Consider the following 27070-nt stretch of genomic DNA (forward strand, 5'->3'; position numbering starts at 1 on the left):
GCCTGGTGGCCAACATTCTAGGAGGTGGGTAGGCTTGGGGATCTAGGCATTCAGTCTGTAAACTTCAGTTTAGTCCCCCTGTTTTCAATATTATAACTTTGCCCTCAACTGTGATCTGGAATCTCCCTGTCCAGAGACCCTCTCTTTAGCTCTCTTCAAGGATAAACCTCTAAATTTTGCCTAAATAAGAAGGTACGATATTTTAACTGCTCCACTTGTTTTTAGGCCTGCTTTGATCTCCTTTTCTAGAGGTGCTGAGCACTGCCAGTTCCTGAATCCTCTGCATTCTGTTTCTGGACTGTAAGTGAGGTTGCTTCTGATTCTTCATTGCTAGCACCCCAGTCATCTTGCTTAGGTTAGCTAAGTCAGTTATTATTTGTCCATTTGCTTTTTCAAAAACTGGTTTGTTGAGATATAATTGACATAATAAATTGCCCATATGTCCAGTGTGTAATTTGACATTTGTGTACACTCAGGAAACCATCACCAGTCAAGATAAGGAACATATTCCTCATCCTCAGAAGTTTCCTCAGCCTCTTTATAATCTTTCCCTCTTGGCCTTCCCTGTTTGTCCCTAGGCAACCACTAAATCTGCTATCACTATGGGTTAGTTTGCATTTTCTAGAATTCTATATAAGTGGAATTATACAGTTTGTAAACTTTTCAGTCTGGCTTTTACTCAGCATAATTATTTTGAGCGTCCTCCATATTTTTTCATGTGTCAGTAGTTCATTGCCTTTTATTGCTGAGTAGTATCCCATTGTATGGATGTACCACAATTTGTTTTGTTTCCGGTTTTTGGCTATTACAAATAAATCTGCTACGAACATTTGTATAGATGTTTTTATATGGACATAGACTTTCATTTCTCTTGGGTAGCTAAGAATAGAATGGCTGAGTCGCATGGTAAATGCATGTTTAACTTCCGAAACTGCCAAGCTATTTTCCAAAGTGGTTATACCATTTTGCAGTCCCACCAGCAGTGTATAAGATTTCTAGTTGCTCCACTTCCTCATAACATTTGGCATGTTCTTAATTTTAAACATTCTAATAATTGTATAGGTAGGTTACAGAACTGAGTTGCTATCCTGTCTCTCATTCTTTGCCTTTCTTTTGTGGGTTTACTCCTTTTAAAAGTTACTTTTTGAAAAAGTTACCTTAGTCAGTGGAATAGAATAGAGAGTTCTGAAACAAATTCATACAAATAATGGGCAGTTGACTTTTAAAGGTGCAAAGTCAAGTCAGTGGAGAATGGATAGTTTCTTTATTTCTCTTTTTTTTTTTTTTTGAGAGACAGGGTCTTCCTGTTTTGTGGAGGCTGAAGTGCAGTGACACGATCATGGCTCACTGCAGCAGTGAGCTCCTGGCTCATGCAATCTTCCCACCCTAACCTCCTGAGTAGCTGGGACTGTAGGTGTATGCCAGCATGGCCTGCTAAATTTTCTTTATTTTTCTTAGAGATGAGGTCTTGCTATGTTTCCCAGGCTGGTCTCGAACTCCTACCCTCCTGCCTCGGCCTCCCAAAGTGCTGAGATTACAAGCATGAGCCACCATTCCCGGCCTGGATACTCTTTTCAACAAATGGTGCTGGGGCAATTGTGCACTCATTTGCAAAAAAAAAAAAAAAGAACTTCAACCTGTATGTCATACTTGATATAAAAATTAACACAAGACAGTCAATTTATATTAACTTAAATATAAATCATTAAGTGTTTTGAAAAACATATGGGAGAAAACTCTTTATGTCATTCAGTTAGGCAAAGAGTTTTTAAATACAATATCAAAAACATAATCCATAAAAGAACAAATTGATAATTGGGCCAAATCAGAATTAAAATCTTTTGTTCTGTGAAAGATATGTTAAAATAATGAAAAGGTAAGCTATAGACCAAGAGGAAATGTTTGCAAATCACATAATTAACAATCAGCTTGTGTCCAGAGTGTATAAAGAATTCTCAAAACTCAACAATAAAAAATACCCATTCAAAAAAAAAATGGGCAAAACATTTGGACACTTTACCAAAGACAATATGTGATAGCAAATAAGCACATGAAAAGATATTTAACTTAATCATTAATGTTTAGCAAGATGCAAATTAAAACCACAAGGAGATACCTCTACATACCTATTAGGCCAAACACAAATACACACCTGACAACACCAAGTGCTGGGAAGAATGTAGAGCAACTGGAGCTTTCATACATTGCTGATGGGAATGCAAAATAGTACAGCCACCTTGGAAAAACAGTCTGGCAGTTTTTAAGTAAAGCTAAACATATATTCATCATATGAGCCTGATCCAGTAGTCCCTGTCTTAGATATCTGCCCTAGAGAAATGAAGACATACATTCGCACAAAGTCTTGCACATGCACGTTCATAGCAGCATTATTTATAATCACCAAAAACTGGAAACAGCCCAAATGTCCAAATGTGCAACAAATTGTACATTAGTCAGCAATAAAAAGGAATAAACTTGATACATGCAAAAACGTGGATGAACCCCAAGGGTATTATACTAAGTGAAATATGCCAGCCTCAAAAGGTTTTATACTTGGAAATTCCATTTATATGACATTCTGGAAAAGGTAAAATTATTGGGACAGATCAGTGGCTACCATGGATTAGGAATGGGAGAAAGGTCTGAGTGCAAAGAGGCAACCCAGCTTTCTTCTTTGTTTTCTATGGGTTTCTATTTTCCTCTCCACTAATCTTGTTTCCTTGGAGTATTTTCCACCTGTTTTCCACAGTGGCTCTCTGTTGAACCCTTCAGCCTGGCTTGATTGTTGTGTACGTTTTGCTTGGATTGAGGGAGGGGGTATATGTGTGCTTATTCCCAGATAACTCTGGGAATATTTCTTATGGTAATGGATACATGATACAGTACTTCTAGGGATAGAGGAATGGGCTACATCAACCTATAGTGTCATTTTTGCTTGAAATATATATCCATGGTACTAAAACCTTACCCAGAAGAGAATAATAGATTACACAGAGCTTCTAGATTTTGATGTGGGTTAGAACTGAAAAATGAGATATCTTTAAACTCTTCTTCCTTCTCTCTTTGATAAGTGATATAATGTGGTTTGGACACTCAGAGATTCCTGAGATTCCAGGTTCTGGTTGATGATTTACTGCAAAATTGCTTATAAATTGAAGTAGAAAATGTTTTGCAGACCTGGCAGCTTTCTGGCTTCACACCCATTTGTCACCCAGCATTTCCCTTTGTGTATAGAACAAGAATTAATTAGGCTGCACTGCAGGAAAAGTTTATGGCTATAATTTATATAGGATGAATTTTTTTAAAGAGACAGCATTGTTTTGTAACACCTATATACATGTAAGTGTGTGTGTATAGAAAGTGTTTTTTTCCCCCTCTTAAAGCAGTGTCTGTAAGCTTCTGGAAACATTCTTTTTTTTTGTTTTTTCTTAATGCAAGATGATAGTGTAATAGATGCATTTATCGTGATTGCTGTCTGATGAAACTGTTGGGGTTTTTTGTTTGTTTCTCATTTTTTAATTCATTGTTTACTAGTGAGAACACTCAGTTTTAGGTTTACATTTTAGACATTGGTCAGACTTGTCTGGTTTCCAGAGCTTTGTATTCTTTCTGTCTCTTGGAAGACTTGGGATTCTGTCTTTTTTAGGGTCTTGCTCATTCAATTAATGTTTTCATAATCAATGCAAGTCAGAACTTGCAATTTGTTCCTGATTTGCACATTAAAGAGCTCCATTAATTAAGAATCCTGGTGTTTGGCATGTTCCCGCAGGATCTGTGCATTATTTACATGGTGAAAGTGCAAGATGCAAGTTTCTCAGTTGTAGGGGCAATTGCAGTTAATCCTGCTTTTTCTTTCTTTCTTCTTTCTTTCGTTTTTCCTTTCTTTTTGCTTGTGAGTAACAGTTATTTCACAACTCATTGAAACTCCTTAAGGATACATTGTACCAAAATAGGAACAAATTATTCGTAAGAGGGGGCTATGGTGAAAAAGTAGAAAGTAAATCCTTTGTTTAAAGGAAAACATTTTCCTAGAAGACATATAACATTTATGGGGTGGCCCCTACTTGGCTAAATGTATTTTAAAAGGTATAATAATGTTGAGTTGTAATTCTCTTTATTCTGAATTTGTGGATTTCTCCCCTTGATAATAGTAGTTGTACTGATAAATGAAGTTGCCTTTCATAACCCAAATAATCCCAGAAATGGAGACAAGTATAACCCTATGCTTATGTCAAACAGCTGTTTTGTAATATTCCTGTTCAGTTGCTTTTGCATGAAATGACTTTTCAAGAGTATTTGGGTTGTTATCATTTCTTTTGGAAGCCTTTGTGTCTAAGCCAGTGGTGGTCTTCATCTTGATATGTAGGAGAGTGTACATATCCGGTAATATTCCTGTTCAGTTGCTTTTTCTAAAAAGCAGTTAGAAACATGAAATCAGATCAGTGGTTCAGTAGGTTCCTCCTTTCCAGTTTTAACCATCGCTAATGCTTATCTACTCATAATATATTTTCCTAATACTAGCTAGTTTATCTCTAAAAGTATCACGAGAAGCTGCAAAGCATTTTCCAAAATAATGAAGACATTTTTTTCCACCTGGTATTTATGAAACTTGCTAAGAGTTTTATGGGATTTAATTTGTCCATATGTTCTTCTATTAATTATGTTGAAATGTATATACAGCAGTACATCTTCACTGTGAAAAAAATGTAAGTAGTATAGACGTATATAAAGGAAAAAGTAAAAGCTCTCCTAGTTTTCCAAATTCCCACATCCACTTCTCAGAGAAAACATTACTAACAATTTCCAGATATTTTAATATGTACATACTTTCCTTCACTTATGTTTTCTTCTGTGAAATTTGAATGGCAGTTTGACAAGCAGAGGAGGCTGGAGATGGTGGGGTGAGGAAAAAAGAACATAACCTATAATGTTACTTTTGAATTATCTGGCGGGCAAGGTGGCACACATGCACCTGTAGCCCTGGCTATTTGGGAGGCTGAGGTGAGAGTAAATGCTTGAACCCAGGAATTGGAGGCTGGAGTGAGCAATAATTGTGCTACTGTACTGCAGCCTGGGCAGCAGAGCGAGACCCTGCTTCCTAAGAAAAAGAATTATCTTAGAGAAAGTCTGTATGTCATGACACCTAAAGACATAATTATCTCTTGATTATTGTAATATAATTGTTATATTTTTAACCTGTCCCCAAATAAGTTTGCTTATATGACCTGCTTTGAAAGTTTGTTATACATGGACACACTTAACTTTAGCTTGAGTTCTTTGGTAATTTTTAATGCCTTTCATGTAATATTGATTGTTTTGCTTGGTGTTTAATCTCAAATCTACCAGTTCCTATTTTTCTTGGGACAGTTGAGTAAATTTGCCTCTGAAAAAAATCCAAAAGGCTACTGTGGTTAGAAATTTATACCAGCTATTCCCAGTTTCATAACAAGGAAAATGTTTACAGGTGGAGAAGCTGCTCAGACACTCTCTTAAGGATTCTTGCATGCTAAAGATGAGGCATAGTGTATGCTACACAGATGTCAACAGTGGTGAGGGTTGAGGGTGAGGGCAAGGGTGAGTTAATTTAACTCAACAAATTTTTTTTTTCTTTTCTTTTCTTTTTTTTGAGACAGAGTCTCACTGTGTGGCCCAGGCTGGAGTGCCATGGCATGATCTCGGCTCACTACAACCTCCGCCTCCCCAGGTTCAAGCAATTCTCCTGCCTCAGCTTCCAGAGTAGCTGGGACTACAGGCACCCGCCACCACGCCCGGCTAATTTTTGTATTTTTAGTAGAGGCAGGGTTTCGCCATATTGGCCAGGCTGGTCTTGAACTCCTAACCTTGTGATCTGCCCACCTCCCAAAGTGCTGGGATTACAGGCGTGAGCCACCGCGCCCAGCTAACTCAACAAATTAAAGAGCATTTCTGGTGTGTCCCTAGTAAGACACACAAGATAGAATAATATGAGTAAAAAGAAATAAAAAAAGGATGACATTTTGAGAATAGGAATTAATTTTCTTCTGTCTTGGTATTTTTATTGTGCAAATACAATGGTAGATGCCAGTATACTCAAAAATAACAAAAAAGCTCCTATTGTTAATTGTGCACCACTTTCCATGTACTGTATTAAGCCTGTACAAAGGTCTCATTTAGCTCTCACAGCAGCCTGTGCAGTAGGCTCTAGGAACGGTGTTGTACAGATGAGGAAATCAAGGCTTAGAGAGGTTAGGTAGCTTTTTTCAGTCACTTGATTGGTGAGAGGCAAAGCCAGTGTAGAAACTGAGGTCTGCTGTGCCTCACAAATGTTGCTCTTGGCCACACTGCCCAATGACTATGCATATGGTTTAACTTAACTCTTCCGTCTGAGGGTTTTCTCCCCTTTTCAAAGAAAGTATGAGGAAACATAGATATGGAATAAATGTCACAGCTTAAAGCAATGAAGGCAGGAGAAATACGGGATGAATTTGTTATAGGACAGAAGGCTTAGAGCACAAGAAGTAGACATGTCCTTCAGTTTTTCTAAAGATGCTATTTCCTGGATACTGTTTCATTCACTAAAAGTTAGACTTTCAGGGGGTCAGCTGATCTAGTTCCTTCTCCTTTAGGCAGATAAGACCATTTTTTAGGTGATAAATAATGTTTTTTTCTCATGATAAATTATAAAAATACAATATGTATTCCTTGTATAAAATTTAGAAAATAGCCAAACAGGCTGGGGACGGTGGCTCACACCTATAATCCCAGACCTTTGGGAGGCTGAGGCAGGTGGATCACTAGAGGTTAAGAGTTCAAGACCAGCCTGGCCAACATGGTGAAACCCTGTCTCTACTAAAAATACAGAAATTAGCTGGGCGTGGTGGCACACGCCTGTAATACCTGCCTCAGGAGGCTGAGGCGGAAGAATCGCTTGAACCTGGGAGGTGGAGGTTGCAGTGAGCCAAAATCGTGCCACTGCCCTCCAGCCTGGGCGACAGAGCGAGAGTCCGTCTCAAAAAAAAAAAAAAAGGAAAAGACAGAAAATAGCCAAGCAAAATTAAGGAAATATTTCTTCCCTAATCCTAGCAGCTAAGAGTTACGTATTTTTAATATTTTGGTACATGGTAAATATCTTTTCTAGGTTTTTTTCTCAGTGGCTGTGTACTTAGAACAAAAATGGGACTCTATTCTGTAATTTGTTTTGTAATCCATTTCTTTCTACTTAACAGAAATTATGAATATTTTTCCCTGTCATTAAATATTGTTCTGTAGCATTATTTTTAATGATAGCATAGAGTTTCTATTGTGTGGATAGTTTAACCAGTTCTTTATTATTGGATATTTGGATTGTTTCCAGCTTTTCATTTTTATAAATGATGTAGTAAACATCATTATTAGTAAATCTTTACTCATATGCATGCTTACTTTGTTGCATAAATCTCTAAATGTAGAATTAGTACATTTTCTAAGAATATGCAAAATTTTAAGGCTTTTTATCTATATGGCCAAGTTGCCTTCCAGAACAGTTAGTTGTATTTGTACATTCTCACCTTTTTATATGAGTGTCAGTTTTCCTTATCCTTGTCAACATCGGATACAATAATTTTGTTTCATCTTTGTCACTTTGACAAGTGGTATCTGGGAAATGGTATCTGTTATTTTAATTTACATTTCCCAATGTTTAATGAAGATAAACATTTTTGCTCCCTTACGTTTATTGGTCCTTGCTATTTCTTTTGTGAATCAAACAGGGAAAATTTTGAACTAGTTCTAGGGATAGATGATCTCCTTGTCAGTCAACCTTAACGTCACTCTAATTCTCCTAGTTTTACTTTAATCTGTTTCTTCTTGTTTGGTTTTCTGGAATTATATCTACCTCAGAAGACCTCTTTGTATTGTTGAAGTTTAATCTTAATTGCCTTAAAAAAATAATAAAAGTAAAACTTGTTTGTTGTGAGATGTTATTTTCTTTCAGACAATACTGAGTCTATTTCTCCCCCCGCAACAATACTTAATGAAATATGTAACATAGATTGTGAAAGTATTCTTTTTCCCACTCATAAAAGTGTCCTCTAGAGATAACCATTTTAATTTCTCTGTCTTCCAGATACTTTGTGTCAATATAAACTTTTTTCAAAACGTAAATGAAATTATGCTTTACACCTTCCCATGTCAATGCCTGCAGGTCTACTTTTTTTCGTTAAAATCAATGTTCGTTATATTTGCTTTTTTTCTTTTTGAAGCGTTTTTAAAGTAAATTACAATCATCATGCCATTTGCCTCTAAATATTTCTGTTAATAGCTATAAAAAATGAGGATGTTTCTTAGTAACACTGTCATCTCACCTAACTAAATTAATATTCCTAATACTGTATGCGTACTTCATATTCAGATTACTTCGTTTATCTCAAAAAGTTTTTTATGGTTTGGTTTACTTAAGCCAAGTTCCATTTTATACTAATCCTTTTCAACAGCTGCACAAAAAGTTACCTGGCTAAACTAAAATTAAGTAGTCCCCTATAAATGGACACTTAAGATGTTTGCAGTTTCTACCTATTATAAACAATGCTGAAAATAACATTTTTGTACCTACCTCTTTGCTTTAAAATTATTTCCTGAGGGTTAGTTTCTAGAAGAATAGTAGGTCAGGAGCTGGGCATGTGTAAAACTTTGATACGTATTGCCAGATTGCTTTCTGGCTATGTCATGCTAACTAAACTCATCAGTTGTGTATGCAGAGTGCCCCTTTTGGCACGTTTTTGCCAGCATCAAGCATTATCAGAAAAATACCCCACTGTTTTAAGTTTTTCTTTAAAAAATTATTTTTATTAGTAAAGCTAAGCATCTTCCCTGATGTACGTGGGCTTTTGAATTTTGGAGACTATTAATCCATTTGTTAACATTCTTCTTTCAAATTCAGCAAGTATTGCTTTATCTTGCTTTACTGGACCTGCTTTCCATCCATGTGGTGTGGGCTTCCTTTAGTTTCTCCACTGTTTTTTCAAGTATGGGAATCAAATTTGGACATGACATTTTAACAGAATCTCACTTGTGTTTCTTATCATGTGATGGTATTGGGGAGGGAAGTTTTGTCATTTTTTTAGTAATTGAAAATTTCATTACACTCTGTTTCCCCAGATAGTTCTGATACATAACCCTCAAGGGTACATTGATCTAGAAAATGAAAACTGTGCAATTGTTAAGCTTATAGTAGTGTTTCAATTTCTGTATCTACCTCAAAGGACTGTTAGAGGACTTAAATGAATTAGTACATATAAAGTGCTTAGGCGAGTGTGTGGTACTTAGCAGTCCTTACTGAGTATTAACTATTAATCTGAATAGTGATGGTACAGTCTTTTAAGGGTATAGCTCTTGGGCCACAGTGTTTGTTTTCCTCTTCTTGAAAGGATTATGTGAATAAAGACAGTACTATACATACAGCTAGTTCTTTGAAGACTTGAAATGCACATGTAAAAAGTACATACCAAGGAAGATATTGGGATGTTATTTTTTTTTTTTCAGTTATTCATTCAATAACATTTGCCAACACCAAACACACCCAAGTGAATAGTTAACAGTTTCTGCTCTCAAGGAGCTCATAGTAAGGTGAAGCTGCTTTTAAAGCATCATTTAAGTGTTTTTACATAAACACAACCTCTCAAAGTGTTTCATTTTGAGTTGGAGAATAAACAACCCTTAGTCCTACTAGTATGAGAAGAAACACAATTAAAACAATCTTTTATTTTCTGAGTCTCAGTGTTTCAATTTAAGCGATGGTAATTACTAAATTTTCAGAATGCATTGTAATGTGCCTAGCAAAAGTTGCTAATTGTTTTTGTTTTTAAATTCCTGTCTGGCAAAATGGTTTTGAGATACTCTAAGATAATCAGGAGTAGCCCGATTATCTTATAGTTGGTATATTAAAATAAAGAAAATGTTGTTTGACCACTTGCTTAACAAAAGGTCAGTTTGTTGAAGATACATATTTGATATTAAAGTTAGGAAGTATGTAGTCTACATTTTGTTTGCTTGTCAGCATTTAGATTTGGAAGTGGTAGTGTGATCATATTCTGCCATGCGACTTAGGCAACATCTCTCTAAATGAAGAAAACATTTGTAGAATACCTTTTATGGCCCAGGTGACATGTTGGATGCTGGATGACAGGCTGAAGCTGCCCTGAAGCAGCTTTAAGGTGGTGAAATCAGACTCACAGCACAAAATGGTTAAGTGTTGTAATGATATGAAGGATCCTGAGAGAGGAGTGATTAATTCTGCATGGAATCCCTGTTTTAGAAAGGTATTTTCTGAATCTCCATTTTCATCAGTTTTTTCCAGACTCATACTATAGAGAGAATTTGGGCATTTGTTTAGAGACGGTTTCACCACAGCAGAGGCTGTTTTTTTTAAAGACATTATAATATGAAAGAGTGAGACTTCTTAAAAATCAGAGGGGGTTGCTTGGGATTGTGGTTCTAATTTTATTTTTAATAAGTTTCCTTTCTTCACAGTTTATTTTAAATTTTAATAAAATTTTAAATTATAAAAGTAATATATGCTTATAAAATATTCAAACAGTTCAAAAGTATATCAAATAAAAATGAAACTATCCCCACTCTCCCTGAGTAACTACTGTAAGACAGTTTAAACAATTACAGTACTTGTAAATAAACTTGGTTTTTAAGTACCTCATATTCTGAACATTTACTCTTTTCTGTTTAAAGGGGGAGAGTAAATTTTCCTTTTTGGCAAAGTGCTCAGTAGCGATGGAGGTTGTCTAGGAACTGTGAAGTGGAAGGTAACTGTAGTAGATTTCAGGAAGTACATTGATCAGCTAGATTGCTGTGTCCTATAGGGCTTTTTAAGGATTTACTGACATACTTCATCAAGGTATTTGGGAGAGTATGCAGGGAAACCTAAGAAATTCTGCAGTTCTTTTCCCTTCCTTATAAATTCATGCCTGGTCAGAAATTACAGCTTGAGTGGGATGTCCCTCCACAGAACTCAAATGCACACTATCTGTCATGTTACTTAGTATGGCAGTAATGTAAAATGGTGAGAATTTTTTTTTCTTTTTGTTTCTTTCTATGAGGAGACTCACCCAACGTATATTTTATATGTGTCTCTTCAGCTCTCCCTTATTTCAACTTGTACTTACTCCCCCAATTCCCCACATCATTCTCTTAAGAGCAAAAAATAAGTTTTGTCCACTGAGTCCTCTTTCTTATTTGATTTAATATATCTTGGGTTGAATGTTTCTCACAAAAACACTTTGCATTCAGAATTAGCCTATCAAGTTGTTTCCTCCCTAGAATCCTCCATAGATCGCACGCCTTCTACTGTGGTGCCCTCTGAGATACGAAAACCCACGTCTGCTTTTGGCTTAGCCTTCATGATTTTAGAATATAAGTCTCTACACTCTGCTTTGAAAAGTTATCCTCGTGGTTATTTTGTACCATAAAAAAAATTCTACTTTTAGTCCACAGAACTCACTAACATACTGGGACAGAAGTCCTCACACTATTCCAGTTAAAACCGTGGTCCTCTTAATAGCACACATATTTATCTAAATCTGAATATATATACACACATACCTGTATATGTATATATACATTTGGATATCTAAAAATTATAGTTGGCCATATGTTGGAAATGATAGCAACTTATCCAAATGGTTGATGTTGAGGAATTTGTAACCTGCAGTCCTCTGTCTTACTGGTAACGCCATTCTGCTTGGGGAATATAGAACAAGCCCAAACAGTAATACTGACAGAATTCGGAATTATGATACAGTGGAGCCTTCACGCAATTCTTTGTTGAAGAAGTTAGGGCCTAAATGTTAAGGCTTATTGTTATTCTGAGTTGATAATCTCTGCCTTGCTTTAATAATTTTTCCTCATGCCTGGGTAGCCTGCGAGTTGCACAATAATCACTCACACAGCTTTGTAATCAATGCCCAAAGTAATAGGATTCCTCTGGCCACCGGCAATTAATAAATTTGTGTCTTTTTTAAAACACTAGCAAGTCGGGCCTGAAATACGACTGACTGGCTCTCCTCATTTGCATATTTATTGCAGTGGAAAAATTCTTACCAGATGATTGATGCTGAGCCTGCCTCTTGAATTCCAAGCAGCACATTATTATGAAATGAAAAATGCCGGCCATACAGTTGATTAAAGTTGAAGACAGTGGAATCGGTGTTTTTTAAGATTGTGGGAGAATTAAAGGCATATTTTAATAGATGTTGACAAGAAGTGAACTAACAAAAGCAAAGCAAAGGATTTGCTTGAAAAGATTTAATCAAACGTCTTTCTTGGGGGATTAATTGCCGGGGATGACTAGTGCAAGTGGCAGGCTTGTGTGGATTTGAATGAAAAGTATTGTTCTCAGGCCAATATATCGTGTGTCATTTTGACCTATAGTTTAGCTCTAGTTCTAGAGTTACTTTTGAAGGAGAAAAAAATGCTCTTGTAATCTGTAAATTCCAATTCAATGTATTTATCTGGGGTAATATGAATGTGGGGGTTTGTGTGTACTTGTACATAAATAATTGTAATGTTTGCATATTTATTCAAAAACAACTGTATAGATATTTAAAAACTGATAAGGTAAGCTTTATTTACTTTATACACTTACTCTTCCTGTTCTCGCTTCACGCCATTGCCAGAAATTGTACTCATTGGTTTATAATCTAATTAATGAACTGCGTGTCCATGCCCAAACTTATTCCTCGCTTACAGTTTTGTTTATGTTGGACAGTCTAGATGAATCAGGGAAAAAAATAAAGCTGTTAGGTGAAAATGGTTTTTAGATTGGTGACATTTTATATATAGAATGCTTGCATATGGGTAGCATATAAATGAATACCTAATATAGGAGTCTGTGAATACTGTCCAATCCTAGTACAAGCAGAGCTTAAGATTTTTACCATGTGAAATGTGATTTTTGATAGTAATATGCCTTCTGTTTTTACAGCATTTTAAAAATTCTAAAATGCCTTAATATATAATAACACAGTTACTATTTTTACCTTATTCTGTGAGATCAACAAGCAAAGGCTTGTCCACATCTTATAAACGAGAAAATTGAGACTCAAAGAGATTAAATTGGTCCATTCAGCATAACGTGACTAGTTAGTGACAGTTTCGGTTAAAATACAGGGCCCCTAACCCCCAGTAAAGTACTGTTTACATTTATCCTCTACTGAAAATTATTCCTAAAGCTGGTGGCCAGATGCTTAGGTTGAATCTTGGTAATATGATGAGGCATATGTCCTTCTTAATCTCCTCTTAAGGGAAAGACCTTTGGAAATGGACCATGTAGGGTAAAATAAACATATATATTCTTGACAGTATCCATTTGTTTTGTGGCCATGTGCCAAGAGGGAGAGGGAAGAAAGTATATGAATCCTTGCTGCTTTTCTTAACTTTTAACTCTTGTAATAATTGGGAGAAAAATTAGAGGTGAATTAGAAACTGTTGATTCATTCTATTTATTATTCACAGGGTTGAATAGCTAGAATTCAGTAGAGAGTGGTTTTTTAAAAATGTGTTTGTTTATTTTGGCTGGGAAGAATTCACTGTTGGATTTGAGTTTCCGGGAGAGAGTCTTTCTCTCACTCTTGTCAGCTCTGGCTTGGAGGAGGCCTACCACTTGCAGCAAAGGATTGTCCCATTGTCTCAGATTTTACATGCCATCTAGAAGGAAATGCAGCCCTAATATTGCAAAGAAATAAGAATTGCGTTCTGTCTTCTAAATCTCTTTTTAGGAAGTTGTCCACGTATTAGGCCACTGGTGACATTTACTTTGATAAACTTTTTTTTTTTTTTCCTTTTTTTGGTGGTTAGAAGCACAGATTTGCAGATTTCATCTCTGGTAGGTCTCTTGACACTTTGATGCATGGTAGTGCTATCCCTGAATGGAGCCTAAATACTTCAGGGCTACTTTCTGACTGGGTGAAGGGGTGTATAAAATGAGAACATATGAGAGAGTATTAACAGAAAGGCACACTTTGATTTACTGATATTGGCTCTCTGCTTTCTTGTTGGATTGATATGCTGCCTAATATATCTGCAATGGATTTTTTTAAAACTGACTTGAACAAAATAAAAAGGATCGTATAGCTACTTGAAAATGGCCCTTAAAAGTTGTAGTCTTTTGTTGGATATTTTCACAATTCTTGGGTATGCTACATGTTAGAGTAAAATTCTGACGTGCATGTTGGGGACAAGTAGCTAAAAATAATATAGACTGCTTTGCAGCTTATTCTCTGGGTGGTTGTTGATTTTATTTTTTAGATCATGGACACATAGTACTTACAGGAATTAAGGGCCAGACACTTTGCTCTTCTTGTTCTTTTAATTTTTCTTTCTTTTTTTTTTTTTTGAGACAGGGTCTTGCTTCGTTACCCAGACTTGAGTGCAGTGGGATGATCATGGGTCACTGCAGCCTCGAACTCCTGGGCTCAAGTGATCCTCCCACCTCAGCCTCCCAAGTATCAGGGACGATAGGCATGTGCCACCACGCCTGGCTGATTTTCTTCTTCTTCTTCTTCTTTTTTTGACAGTCAGGATCTCACTGTGTTATATAGGCAGGTCTCAAACTCCTGGGCTCAAATGGTCCTCCCCTTTGGCCTCGCAAAGTGTTGGGTTTACAGGCATGAGCCACGATAACTAGCCTAAATTTTTTATTGTGGTACACAACATGTAACAAAATTTACTACCCTAACCATTTTTAAGTGTACAGTTTAGTAGTGTTAAATATATTCACACTGTTGTACAACCAATCTCCAGAACTTTTTCATCTTGCAAAACAAACTCAACCCATTACACAACAGCTCCCCATTTTCCTCTTTCTCCAACCCCTGGTAGCCACCATTCTGCTTTTCTGTCTGTGATTTTGACTACTGTAGGTACTTCATGTATTGGAAATAGTATTTGTCTTTTTCTAACTGGCTTAATTTACTTAGCATAATGTCCCCAAGGTTTATCCATGTTGCAGCATGTCAGAAGTTTTCTTCCTTTTTAAGTCTGAATGATACTCCATTGTTTTTTCCGGTTTTTTTTTTTTTTTTTTTGAATAGACTCAGTTTGAAGCATTATAGATGACTCTTTTCTATACAACGATGAACTGGGATGGTGGGATTATTTATTATACTCTGGTTTGGGGATTTTTTTTTTTTTTTTTTTCCCTTGAGATGGACCCTTGCTCTGTCGCCCAGGCTGGAGTACAGTGGCACGATCTTGGCTTACTGCAACCTCCCCGTCCCGGGTTCAAGCAATCCTTCCACCTCAGCCTCCTGAGCAGCTGGGACTACAGGCACGTGCCACCACGCCCAGCTAATTTTTTGTATTTTTGGTAGAGATGGGGTTTCATGGTGTTAGCCAGGATGGTCTCCATCTCCTGACCTCGTGACCACCCGTCTCAGCCTCCCAAAGTACTGGGATTACAGGCGTGAGCCACCACGCCTGGCCCAGGTGTTGTTTTTTTTTTTTTTTTTTAAATGGTGGTAAAATATACATGACATAAAGCTTATCATTTTAAGTGGACAGTTCATTGTCATTAAGGACATTCACATTGTTGTGCAACTGTCACCACCATCCACCTCCAGAACCTTTTCATGATCCCAAACTGAAACTCTGTATCATTAAACAGTAATTCTCCATTTCCCCTCTTCTCAGCCCCTGGTAACTACTATTGGACTTTCTGTCTCTATGAATTTAACGATTTTAGGTACCTCATGTAACTGGAATTATACAATATTTTTCCTTTTGCAACTGGCTTATTTCACTTGGCCTAATTATTTCAAAGTCCCTTCTGGGAAAATTTTTTTTAGTGTTTCTTTTTTTTTTAATTTTTAAAAATTTTATTGTTAGAGACAACGTCTTGTTCTATCACCCAAGCTGGAGTACAGCGGCGTGATCACAGCTCACTGCAGTCTCAACTACCCAGTCTCAAGGGATCCTCCCACCTCAGCCTCCCAAGTAGCTAGGGCTACTGGTGTACACTGCCATACCTGGCTAATTTTTGTATTTTTTTGTAGAGACAGGGTCTCCCTACATTGTCCAGGCTGGTCTTGAACTCCTGGTCTCAAGCAATTTGTCCACCTCAGCCTCCCAGAGTGCTGTGATTACAGGTGTGAGCCGCCACATCAGGCCTTAGTTTTTTTGTTTTTGTTTTTGAGATGGAGTCTCACTCTGTCGCCCAGACTGGAGTGCAGTGGTGCAGTCTTGGCTCACTGCAACCTCCACCTCACGGGTCCAAGTGATTCTCCTGCCTCAGCCTCCCGAGTAGCTGAGACTACAGGCACATGGCACCATACCCGGCTGATTTTTTTGTATTTTTAGTAGAGACGGGGTTTTACCATGTTGGCCAGGCAGGTCTTGAACTCCTGACCTCAAGTGATTTGCCCACCTCGTCCTCTCAAAGTTCTGGGATTACAGGTGTGAGCCACTGTGCCCAGACTGATTTTTTTCTTTTCTTTTTTTTTTTTTTTGAGATGGAGTCTCGCTCTGTCGCCCAGGCTGGAGTGCAGTGGTGCAATCTCGGCTCACTGCAAGCTCCGCCTCCCGGGTTCATGCCATTCTCCTGCCTCAGCCTCTCCAAGTAGCTGGGACTACAGGCGCCCGCCACTGCGCCCGGCTAATTTTTTTGTATTTTTTCAGTAGAGACGGGGTTTCACCGTGGTCTCGATCTCCTGACCTCGTGATCCGCCCGCCTCGGCCTCCCAAAGTGCTGGGATTACAAGTGTGAGCCACCGCGCCTGGCCAATTTTTTTCTTAAGATAGAGAGCAACTGGTTAAGAATCTTGGTTTGGAACAAAGGTATTTTGAGTTTTTTTGCTGATAGTTATGTATTACAAATTCTCCCAAGTGGTATGATATGCAGATTATAAAGGATTGCAGAATTTAGAAATGATGTAATAAAGACCTTATTTTAAACAAGGAAGTTGTATTTATATAGTTTGATATGGAAGGAATGCAAAGTAGTTATTGGACCATTGAGTTCTTTCCGACTAGTCTGAGATGGCTCTCTCAGGTAGGTTGGCTCTCAGGCCTGACATTGAAATAGAATGCTATAGTATGAAATATATGGAGAACTTGTCTAACTCATGTGTTGGTGTCCTACTGATGGAAAAAGTTGGGATATAAACTAGTGAGCAGAAGCAGAAAAGAAAGAATAAGACCTAAAAATCATTTAACCTAAGTTTGTGTGAAATGTAAATACGTGAATGTCGGGATTGTTGAACGGAAATAGGGATGCTTGTGAGACTACAGTTATGTAAGTGAAAGACGGAAGGAGTGATATAAGCATGGCCAGAGATAAATGGGCAATTATTAGTGACAGTAAGAATGGAAAACACAGAATTCAGCAACCAATTAAACATCTAGAATAAGAGCACTCAAATGTGAGTGATCTATGAAAACACATTAAACAAGACAGAGAGGTTCAGGCAGAGAGAAGTATTAGGTAGGAAGAAAAGAGTTCTGTTTCTGACACAGTCTGTGTGAAGGAGTGATGGAACAACCACATGAAGATTTTCCAGCAGTCACTGGAAATGTGAGCGTTTGATTATAGGAGAGGTGTCTGAGTGCTTTCAACACATAAATGGTGACTCTCAGTGTCTAGTTAGCCCCTTGAGTAGAGTTATTCTGAAAGAGAGGGTAAGAATTCTGTTGTCAGAGGACCAGTTTTGTTTTTTTGGGGGAGATTTTGGAGACAGCGTCTCGCTCTGTTGCCCAGGCTGGAGTGTACTGGCATAATCGTAGTTCACTGTAACTTCAAACTCCTGGGCTCCAGCAATCCTCTCATCTCAGCCACCCAAGTAGTTGGGACTACAGTGCACACATTCAAAACCAGCTAGTTTTAAAAAATTTTTTGTAGTGCTGGGGTCTTACTGTGTTCACCAGGCTGGACTCAAACTCCTGTGCCCAAGCAATCATCCCGTCCTGGCCTCCCAAAGTTTTTTTTTTTTTTTTTTTTTTTTTTTGAGCCAGAGTCTCACTCTGTCGCCCAGGCTGGAGTAAAGTGGCATGATCTCAGCTCACTGCAACCTCTGCCTCCCAGGTTCAAGGGATTCTCCTGCCTCAGCCTCCTGAGTAGCTGGGATTACAGGTGCACACCACCATGCCCAGCTAATTTTTGTACTTTTGGTAGAGACGGGGTTTCGCCATGTTGGCCAGGCTGGTCTCGATCTCCTGACCTCGGGTGATCCACCCACCTCCGCCTCCCAAAGTGCTGGGATTACAGGCATGAGCCACTGCACCTGGCCTCCAAAGTTCTGAGATTATAGGCACAAGCACTGCCCCTGGCTGAGGATGACGTTTGTTCTGTGTGTGTGGTTTTTTTTGGAGATAGGGTCTCACCTTCACTCTATTGCTCAGGCTGGAGTGCCGTGGAGTAATCACTGCTCACTGCAGCCTCAACCTCCTGGGCTCAAGCCATCCTCCCACCTCAGGGCCCCTCCACCAAGTAGCTGGAACTACAGGTACGCGCCACCATGCCTGACTAAATTTTTTTTTTTTTTTTTTTGGTTAGAGCCGGGGTCTCACTATGTTGCCAAGGCTGGTCCTGAAACTCCTGGACTCAAGCAGTCCTCCCTGAGGACCAGTTTTTTTTGTTTTGTTTTGTTTTGTTTTGTTTTTTCCAGACAGAATCTTGCTGTGTCATCCAGGCCAGAGTGCAGTGGCATGATCTTGGCTCACTGCAACCTCCGCCTCCTGGGTTCAAGCAATTCTCCAGCCTCAGCCTCCCGAGTAGCTGGGATTACAGCCACCCACCACCACCAGCTAATTTTTTTGTATTTTTTTTTTTTTTAGTAGAGACGGGGTTTCACCATGTTGGCTAGGCTGGTCTCAAACTCCTGACCTCGTGATCCACCCGTCTCGGCCTCCCAAAGTGTTGGGATTACAGGCATGAGCCACAGCGCCCGGCCGACCAGTTTTTATTCTGAAAGTTTTATCCATAGACTATATACTTCATCTTGACCAGCTCTATTACAGATGCATCTTATTGGCTCCAAGGAGAACCAGGTGAGAATATATTCTCAATGCCCACATTTTTAATATACAATTCAATACTGCAAATAGAAAGTAATTAGCTTGGGTTTTCATATGTGAACAGGAACTTTTCCATAAGGATATGTGTTGAGAGATGGAGTGAAGGATGTGGCAGCTCAAACCAGAGGCACATGAGATCTCCTGGAGGCAAGGTGGAAGGTGTTGGTGGTGGGGATGCCTAGACAAAGTCCTACTCTTTAGGAGAAGAGAAGGAAGTGCTCAAGGAGCTAACTGACAAGGAATAGTCCAGGAGGTCAGCGGGTAACCTGTAGGAAGATACCTAAGAAACTTAACACCAACAGAACAGGTTAATGGTTATGATGAGAGGCCGGGGAGGAGTTTGTCAAACTTAATATATTTAAGAGCTGACAATGTATTGGACTCTTACTCTTTGCAGACACTTTTCTAAGCACTTTACATGCATGATTTTGCTTGTTCCTCACAACAGTCCTGTGAGGTAGGCAACGTTGTTATTTCCATTTGGGAATATTTCAGAGAGCATTTAGTTCCTGTGCGTATCCTGCACCTCCCCTTCACTCCCCACAGCCAGAACTGCTCAGGAGTCATGAGTTATAGGCATCACCTACTTTGGAGAATTGTAGATAATTAATTGTCCTTTCTCTGTCCTTTATTTCCCAGGTCACAAGGCACTTAAAGCATTGTTGAGGTCATTGGTAGGTCTTCAGGAAGAGTTGCTTTTCCAGTACCCAGACACTAGATATCTAGTAGATGGGACAAAGCCCAATGCGGGAAGGTAAGAGAACAGAATCATGGAGTTGCTTATTTTCTTTTTATTTGGATAGTTTCCCATCATTTATGAAAGAAAAGCTAATTCTCTTCAGACAGATATTAATGTTAGTAAAATAGAGTCTCATATTTACCTGGTGGTCAGGATGGCACATAAGTTGGTGATTAGATTTTAGATTTTTATATTTAGTTGTACCTGATGTGCTTTGTGGTCTTAGACAAAGGCTTGCCTTCTCTTTAGATCTAATGGAATTAGAAGATAAAAAGCACTTTGTTTTTTAGAGATGGGGTCTTACACTGTCATCCAGGCTGGAGTGCAGTGATGTGATCGCAGCTCACTGCAGCCTCAAACTCCTGGGCTCAAGTGCTCCTCCTGCTTCAGCCTCCCAAATAGCTGGGACTGCAGGCACTTGCCACCATGCCTGGCTTTTTTTTTTTTTTTTTGTAGAGACAGGGTGTTGCTGTGTTTCCCTATCTGGTCTCAAACTCCTGGGCTCGAGCCATCCTTCCACCTCAGCCTCCTAAAGTGCTGGGATTATAAGCATGGGCCACTTCACCTGGCCAAAAGCACATTTTTAAAATATTAATGCTTAATTAATGTTTATGAAACATTCTGTGCCCATACCATATATTGGAATCACTGGTCACAGCCATCTCCTTTGAATAAAAGCTGTTATTATGAAAGACGGAAAAATTTCAGAAAACAGCAAAATAATTTTTTCCACCTGAATTGTTACATTTGATGAAGATTTTTCCCCCTTTTGTTTACACCTGCTGTATATACCTGCTTGCTTTTTTTCCCTCGAGCTTATCTTTTGTTTCATTTTTTATCTACTGAACTAGTTGGGAGGACAAAAAGGAAGCTCACATTTATTGAGCACCTATTATATGTTGAGGTCAGTAATGCAGGGAGTGCAACTGGCAGATAGTTGGAGGTTGTATTACATTGCCATGGCAGTTGCATAGATGGCATTGCAGGTTAGTTAGTGATAATTCTGTTGCCTACTGCTTTGAGTTTTCTTCACATTCAGCTTCTCTTCTATTTGGTTCAACTAATATTATTCATCTTTCCTTAACAGTTGGTTACAGAGAGACACATTTCCCTTATTTATTTGAGGATTAAGGTCGTAGAAATATGATTATATGTTTAATTTTTAAATACTGTCCTATGATACTACAGGCCTGGTTCATACACATTTCTAATAATTCTTTTAAAACCTCATTTATTTTTATGGTTTGCTTACCTTTTAAAAAATATTTTGAAACTAGTTCTTTTAATATTTATTTTAAAAGTTACATGAGGCTGGGCGTGGTGGCTCATGCCCTGTAATCCCAGCACTTTGGGAGGCCGAGGCAGGTGGATCACTGGAGGCCAGGAGTTTGAAACCAGCTTGGCCAACATAGTGAAACCCCATCTTTACTAAAAATACAAAAAAAATTAGTTGGGCATAGTTGCACACACCTGTAATCCCAGCTACCTATGAGGCTGAGGCATGAGAATTGCTTGAACCCAGAAGTGGAGGTTGCAGTGAGCCAAGATCACGCCACTGCACTCCAGCCTGGGCAACAGAGCAAGACTATCTCAAAAAAAAAAAAGTTACACGAGTTTTTGATTGATCTCGTGAATATTCTTCTCAAAGAACAAAAGCCATCCTCATATCTTTGGTGTTATTTTGAATGGAAACAGAACAGGTAAGGCCTAAATATTCTCAGTCTTTTATGTGAGCCTAGTTTTTAAAATTTAAGTAATGTTTATTTACACTGGACGTAATATTCTTACTGGTTTTCTAGTGAGGAGATTTCTAGTGAAGATGATGAGCTGGTAGAAGAGAAGAAGCAGCAACGAAGAAGGGTCCCTGCAAAGAGGAAGCTAGAGATGGAGGACTATCCCAGCTTCATGGCAAAGCGCTTTGCTGACTTTACAGTCTACAGGAACCGCACACTTCAGAAATGGCATGATAAAACCAAACTGGCTTCTGGAAAACTGGGGAAGGCAAGTGTGTGTATGCGTGCATCTATGTGTAAGATAGGTTGTGGCAACTTGAAGAAGTTTTAAGAAATTGGAATTACAGCTCATTTATATGGATGTTGTCGTGATGTAATGGTAATCATTCATTTCTATGGCAAAATCTACTGAACTTCTGGCACTGGGGTTTATACGATTCAGACTTGGGATTTTAACTTTATTAGAAAGAATGTTTTATTCTTAAAATTGAGGCCTTGTAAGTGTTCAAGTGCTGAAAATCCAAATACTTTAAAGGAGTGGATTTCAAAGCAATAATTATTAAAGGATCAGAAGCTAATCTCTGGGTGTAGAAAAATGATATGACCTGCTTAAGACCAACTTTTTTTTTTTTTTTGAGAACAATTATAGCCACTCACAAACTCAGTCCTTTATAGAAAGTCCCTCCTGAAAAGACGATTTTCTATCTCTCTGCTGACACAGAAAGATAGAGAAACCAATGTAGCTTGCCTTCAGCACTGATTTTCTGCATTATCTGACACTGCTTAATGTTGTTGCAGGGTTTTGGTGCCTTTGAACGCTCAATCTTGACTCAGATCGACCATATTCTGATGGACAAACAGAGATTACTTCGCAGGACACAGACCAAGCGCTCTGTCTATCGAGTTCTTGGCAAATCTGAGCCAGCAGCTCAGCCTGTCCCAGAGAGTTTGCCAGGGGAACCGGTAAGAACTCTGTAATGCAGAGTGATTATGGGGAATAGTTTCTATGAGGCTTATTAGCTGAAAAACTTGTAGCTATTACTTGTTTATATAAGAGGTTAGTGAGAGAAAGGAAAGCAACACTACTGGATTATTGAGAGAAACTTGAGTGTATGTGAGAGGAGAGAGTTTTTAAAAATGGGGCTTCTATTAACTCCTGTGTGTCATCTTCCCTTAATTTTGAGTTTGATGCAGGAGTCTGGTAGTGGAAACATTCATAATCCAATTTTCAAAATTCAGTTTTAAAGCTACTTCTGTAGAAACGTCAGTATTGAAACGAGTGTGTACTTTAGGCTCAACGTTTGCCATTTAGGTACTTTAGAAAGGGTGCAGAAGTGGAATAGTCAAATTCTTTTGTTTAAAGGAAACATTTAAAATTTTTTAATTATAGAAGAAATATATACTTAATGCTTTTTTAGTTTATAGCAACTTAAAATGAAAAGCAAAATAATCTGAAAATTTCACTCCTGAGATGAAATTTTTTATTCTTTTTTTGTCAGTTGCCTGTTAACTCCTGAGGTGAAATTTTCAGTATTTAGTAGTTGTAACAAGTTTACAGTTAATAATAGTTGTAACAAATTTTTGGGTCTTTTCTATTTGTGTAACTATGTGTGCAAATAACAAATATATATGTATAAATATGGTTGCCTTTTTTACTAAATGAGAGACATTTATGTATGTATAAATATGTAAAATATTACAACTGTATTTAAAGTCTTGCAACTTTTTTTTTTTTTTTTTTTTGTGAGACGGAGTCTCGCTCTGTCACCCAGGCTGGAGTGCAGTGGCGCAATCTCGGCTCACTGCAAGCTCCGCCTCCCGGGTTCACGCCATTCTCCTGCCTCAGCCTCTCCGAGTAGCTGGGACTACAGGCGCCCGCCACCACGCCCGGCTAATTTTTTGTATTTTTAGTAGCAACGGGGTTTCACCATGGTCTCGATCTCCTGACCTCGTGATCCGCCCACCTCGGCCTCCCAAAGTGCTGGGATTACAAGCCTGAGCCACCGCGCCTGGCCCAAAGTCTTTCAACTTTTAAAATCTAGTAAGTCCTAGATACTCTTTCCATTTCATTACCTAGAGATCTACCTCATTTTTCCTAATGACCACAAAGTATTCCATTGTATGGATATGCACTATCATTTATGCAAACAATGGATATTATGTTGTCTCCAGTTCCAGAAACACTGCTACAGGAAAGATTCCTGTACATTTATTATGTGTTCGTATAAATATATGGGTAGATTTCTTGAAGTGGAAGTGTTAAAGAAAATACACCAAATTCTGATAGTTATTGCCAAATTGCCTCCAAAAAGGCTGCATTAATTTCAGTCGTAGAGGTGAAAAATGGCATCTTCTCATTATAATTTACACACATTTAATTTGAATGAGGGTAAACATATTTTCATATGATTATTTATGGGGTTTTTTTTGTCAACTGCCTGTTAATGTTTTTGCCTGTTTTCATATTGGACTGTTTTGTTTTTTAATTTTAAGAATTTTTTATATCTGAAGGAAAACAGTGCTTTGACGGTTCTACATATTATTTATAGTAGCTACATTAGTTAGATAACCTTATTGGGATTCACTCTTTTCTTACTCTTTGTTAACATAGGAGATCCTTCCTCAAGCCCCTGCCAATGCTCATCTGAAGGACTTGGATGAAGAAATCTTTGATGATGATGACTTTTACCACCAGGTGAGACTTCTACACTCTCTTGTTACAAATCAGGTTTTAGCATTTTAAAGCAGCTTATAGAATTCTCTGAACAAAGAAGTTGCTTATTTTGGAAGCATAGTCAGACAGTGAGTTAGAACTCCCGCGTTCAAAATTGACTTACAGTGTTATCGTGGATTATTTGCTTTTCTTCTGTTTTATGTTTTCCTTTTGAAATGAAAACAGCTATAGCTACTTTGTTGTTGCTTGAGTGTAAATTATCTGTAAAACAGTTTCAGGTTTTTTTCTTTGAGTCAAGTGGGTTCTTCTTTCTGAGCCATTTTTGATGATGGAGGATTTATTAGTTATTTGGTTTCTCGTCTCATTACTATTAGAATGGGATGTGGAGCTGGAGGGCTGGGATCCCAGAGTTCTTGAATTGCGCTACTGATTCTATTGTCTGTTAAATCTTGTTCTTAATGTCTTTTTGTGCCTGTTGAAGTCAGTTAAGTATGTATTGAGAATGTCTGCAACTGTTGATTATAATAAGAGCATAGTGCTTTTGAAGACAGAATTGGTAGAAGTTGAAATATAGACCAGTTCTCAATATGTTTTCACAGACTCCCCTACTTCTTTCCCTGACATTACTTTCTGCTGGCATGCTGTTCTTTTTAATGATGCCAGAGACTGTTAAGATAGACTAAACATGTGGGCTCTTCTAGAGAACTGAAATAACTTCCTGTGTTCCTGAGTCTCTTGATAAGTTATACTTTTTTTTTTTTTTTTTTTTTTTTTTTTTTTTTTTTTTGAGATGGAGTCTCGCTCTGTCACCCAGGCTGGAGTGCAGTGGTGCAATCTCGGCTCACTGCAAGCTCTGCCTCCTGGGTTCATGCCATTCTCCTGCCTCAGCCTCCTGAGTAGCTGGGAGTACAGGCGCCCGCCACCACACCTGGCTAATTTTTTGTATTTTTAGTAGAGACAGGGTTTCACCGTGTTAGCCAGGAGGGTCTCGATCTCCTGACCTCGTGATCTGCCCGCCTCAGCCTCCCAAAGTGCTGGGATTACAGGCTTGAGCCACTGCACATGGCCAGATAAATTATACTTCTTAATAGAGTGTGTGTTAGGCTGTACCCTTTCTAGCTTAGTGTAGAATCGAAGATGCTGTTTAGCGGTGATATACCAGTTATTGTTGAGCCATGGTTTATCAAGATAAGTTTTTCTCTGTCAAATTTTTAATGTGTTAACTTTTGCCAAGTAATTTGGGACTGCTTGTTGAGGGTTTAGCCATGACTGCTGTACTGTGTATATGGATATGAAGAAAAGAACTTCTTAGGAAAATTACATGTAAAGTCAATATAGAACAAGTGATTTTATATTGGGGATACCGCTGGTTTTGCCCTAAAAAGAGAAAGAGACTCTCTATTAATTTTTTTTATTCATTCTGTAATGTTTGGTAAAATTATTGCCATAAGTAAGTCTTAAAAGTAATGACGAGAGGGTGTAGGAAAAAAGATTGGTGTGGCTGCAGCTGTTCCCTGTCAGAGGTCCTGATTCTTTTTCCCTCTTCTCTTATTATATTCATTTGTCAGAAGAGTAAGGAACTCTATTTTGTTCTGGAGTGTCTAAGGAAGTACCTGATATGGGATATTAATGCTGTATAATTGTGTGAGATCACGGGAGACAATCAAAAATGTTCCAGTCCTCATTAATTGAAGTGTACATTGTTCGATGGAAAGTGCATCATAAATTAAATAGGCTTAATAAAATAAACTGAAATTACTGGGGAGAAGTTGCCTCTGTTGGCAATCCTTAGTCTGAATTTTTTTTTTTTTTTTTTTTGGCCTGGAGGTCTGTTTAAAAAGAAATAGCACTACTTGATTGGCCCTTCATCCCAATTAATAATTTTAACTTCGATAAATTCTGATTTCAGAGTTATGACTAGTCACATCTTAGCTTTTCCCCTTGCTGGTTAATTGGGGTGCTGGGGTTAATCTAAATTAAAACTTAAACTAATAGAGGTCAGCAAGGCAGCTGAAACACCTGGGTGAAACAAATGGGGCTGCCAGGCACAACTTTATCTTGGCTGTTTCCCAAGAGGGAAGTGGCAGCAAATTGGAGTTGTTTCAGCCTTCTGTAAAGGTGAATGATGGGTGACACTTGTTAATGTACAGCATCTCCGGAAGCATTCCAGATTGCTTTGCTGCTATACCAACTGCTGCCATCCATGCACAGTCAGTAGGAACTGGACCAGTTGCCAACATCTGGCAGCACAGCAAGGAATGGGTGCAAGTCTTGAAACCCTGCAGATTCTAAATATGGTGCTTAGAACTGTGCAGGCTTTAATCACTTACCACTCTTTGGCAGCAGGCTACGACAGCTTATCCTAGCCTCGTACATCACGTTCCGACATCTGCTGAGCTGCAAGGCAGCTGCACATTCATTTTCTTTTCTTGCCTTTTCTCTTTGCTTCCCATTCCCCTTCTTCTTCCCACTCCCCTCACCCTTCAGTTTTCCTCCCCGTCCCCAATATGCTTCTTGGGAGAGATGATCTGTAAAGATTACTGCTTCATTGTGTGCAAGTAATTGTGGTGATGCCAGGCCGTTGACAGACACAAGGTAGCACCTGTTCTGCTGACCTGGTTAATTTCTTCTGTTGAGTGGGATTTGCCAGAGATTGGAGCTGAAGCCAATTCAGTGATAAGGCTAAAGAAAATGGCTGTATGTTTTCTGTCACCTCCCAATTAAATTGGCTTCATAAAATGCTTTCCTTTATTTGTCAGAGTAGTAAGCCTGAGCTAAGTGTTGCATTCAGAAGTGGTTCAATATATTACAATGGGCCTGCGAGTTTTCATTTGTGTGTGTTTTTTTTTTTTAACATGGTTATATGGAAGACCTGGGTGGTGAATATAATAC

At 38.4% G+C, this 27070-nt stretch overlaps 1 protein-coding gene across 2 annotated transcripts in view; it reads left to right on the plus strand.

Annotated features, from left to right (window-relative positions):
* AATF (apoptosis antagonizing transcription factor) overlaps positions 1–27070 on the plus strand; it is a 112350-nt gene that overhangs the window by 20937 nt on the left and 64343 nt on the right. For both annotated transcript variants that reach the window (XM_055257053.2, XM_055257054.2), the window contains exons 5-8: positions 19672–19786; positions 21571–21772; positions 22303–22467; positions 24116–24199. In XM_055257053.2, coding sequence (XP_055113028.2) covers positions 19672–19786; positions 21571–21772; positions 22303–22467; positions 24116–24199 — 566 coding nt within the window. The remainder of the gene's footprint in view (positions 1–19671; positions 19787–21570; positions 21773–22302; positions 22468–24115; positions 24200–27070) is intronic.

This window comes from Symphalangus syndactylus, chromosome 20 (assembly GCF_028878055.3).
Source record: "Symphalangus syndactylus isolate Jambi chromosome 20, NHGRI_mSymSyn1-v2.1_pri, whole genome shotgun sequence".
Lineage (NCBI taxonomy): Eukaryota > Metazoa > Chordata > Mammalia > Primates > Hylobatidae > Symphalangus > Symphalangus syndactylus.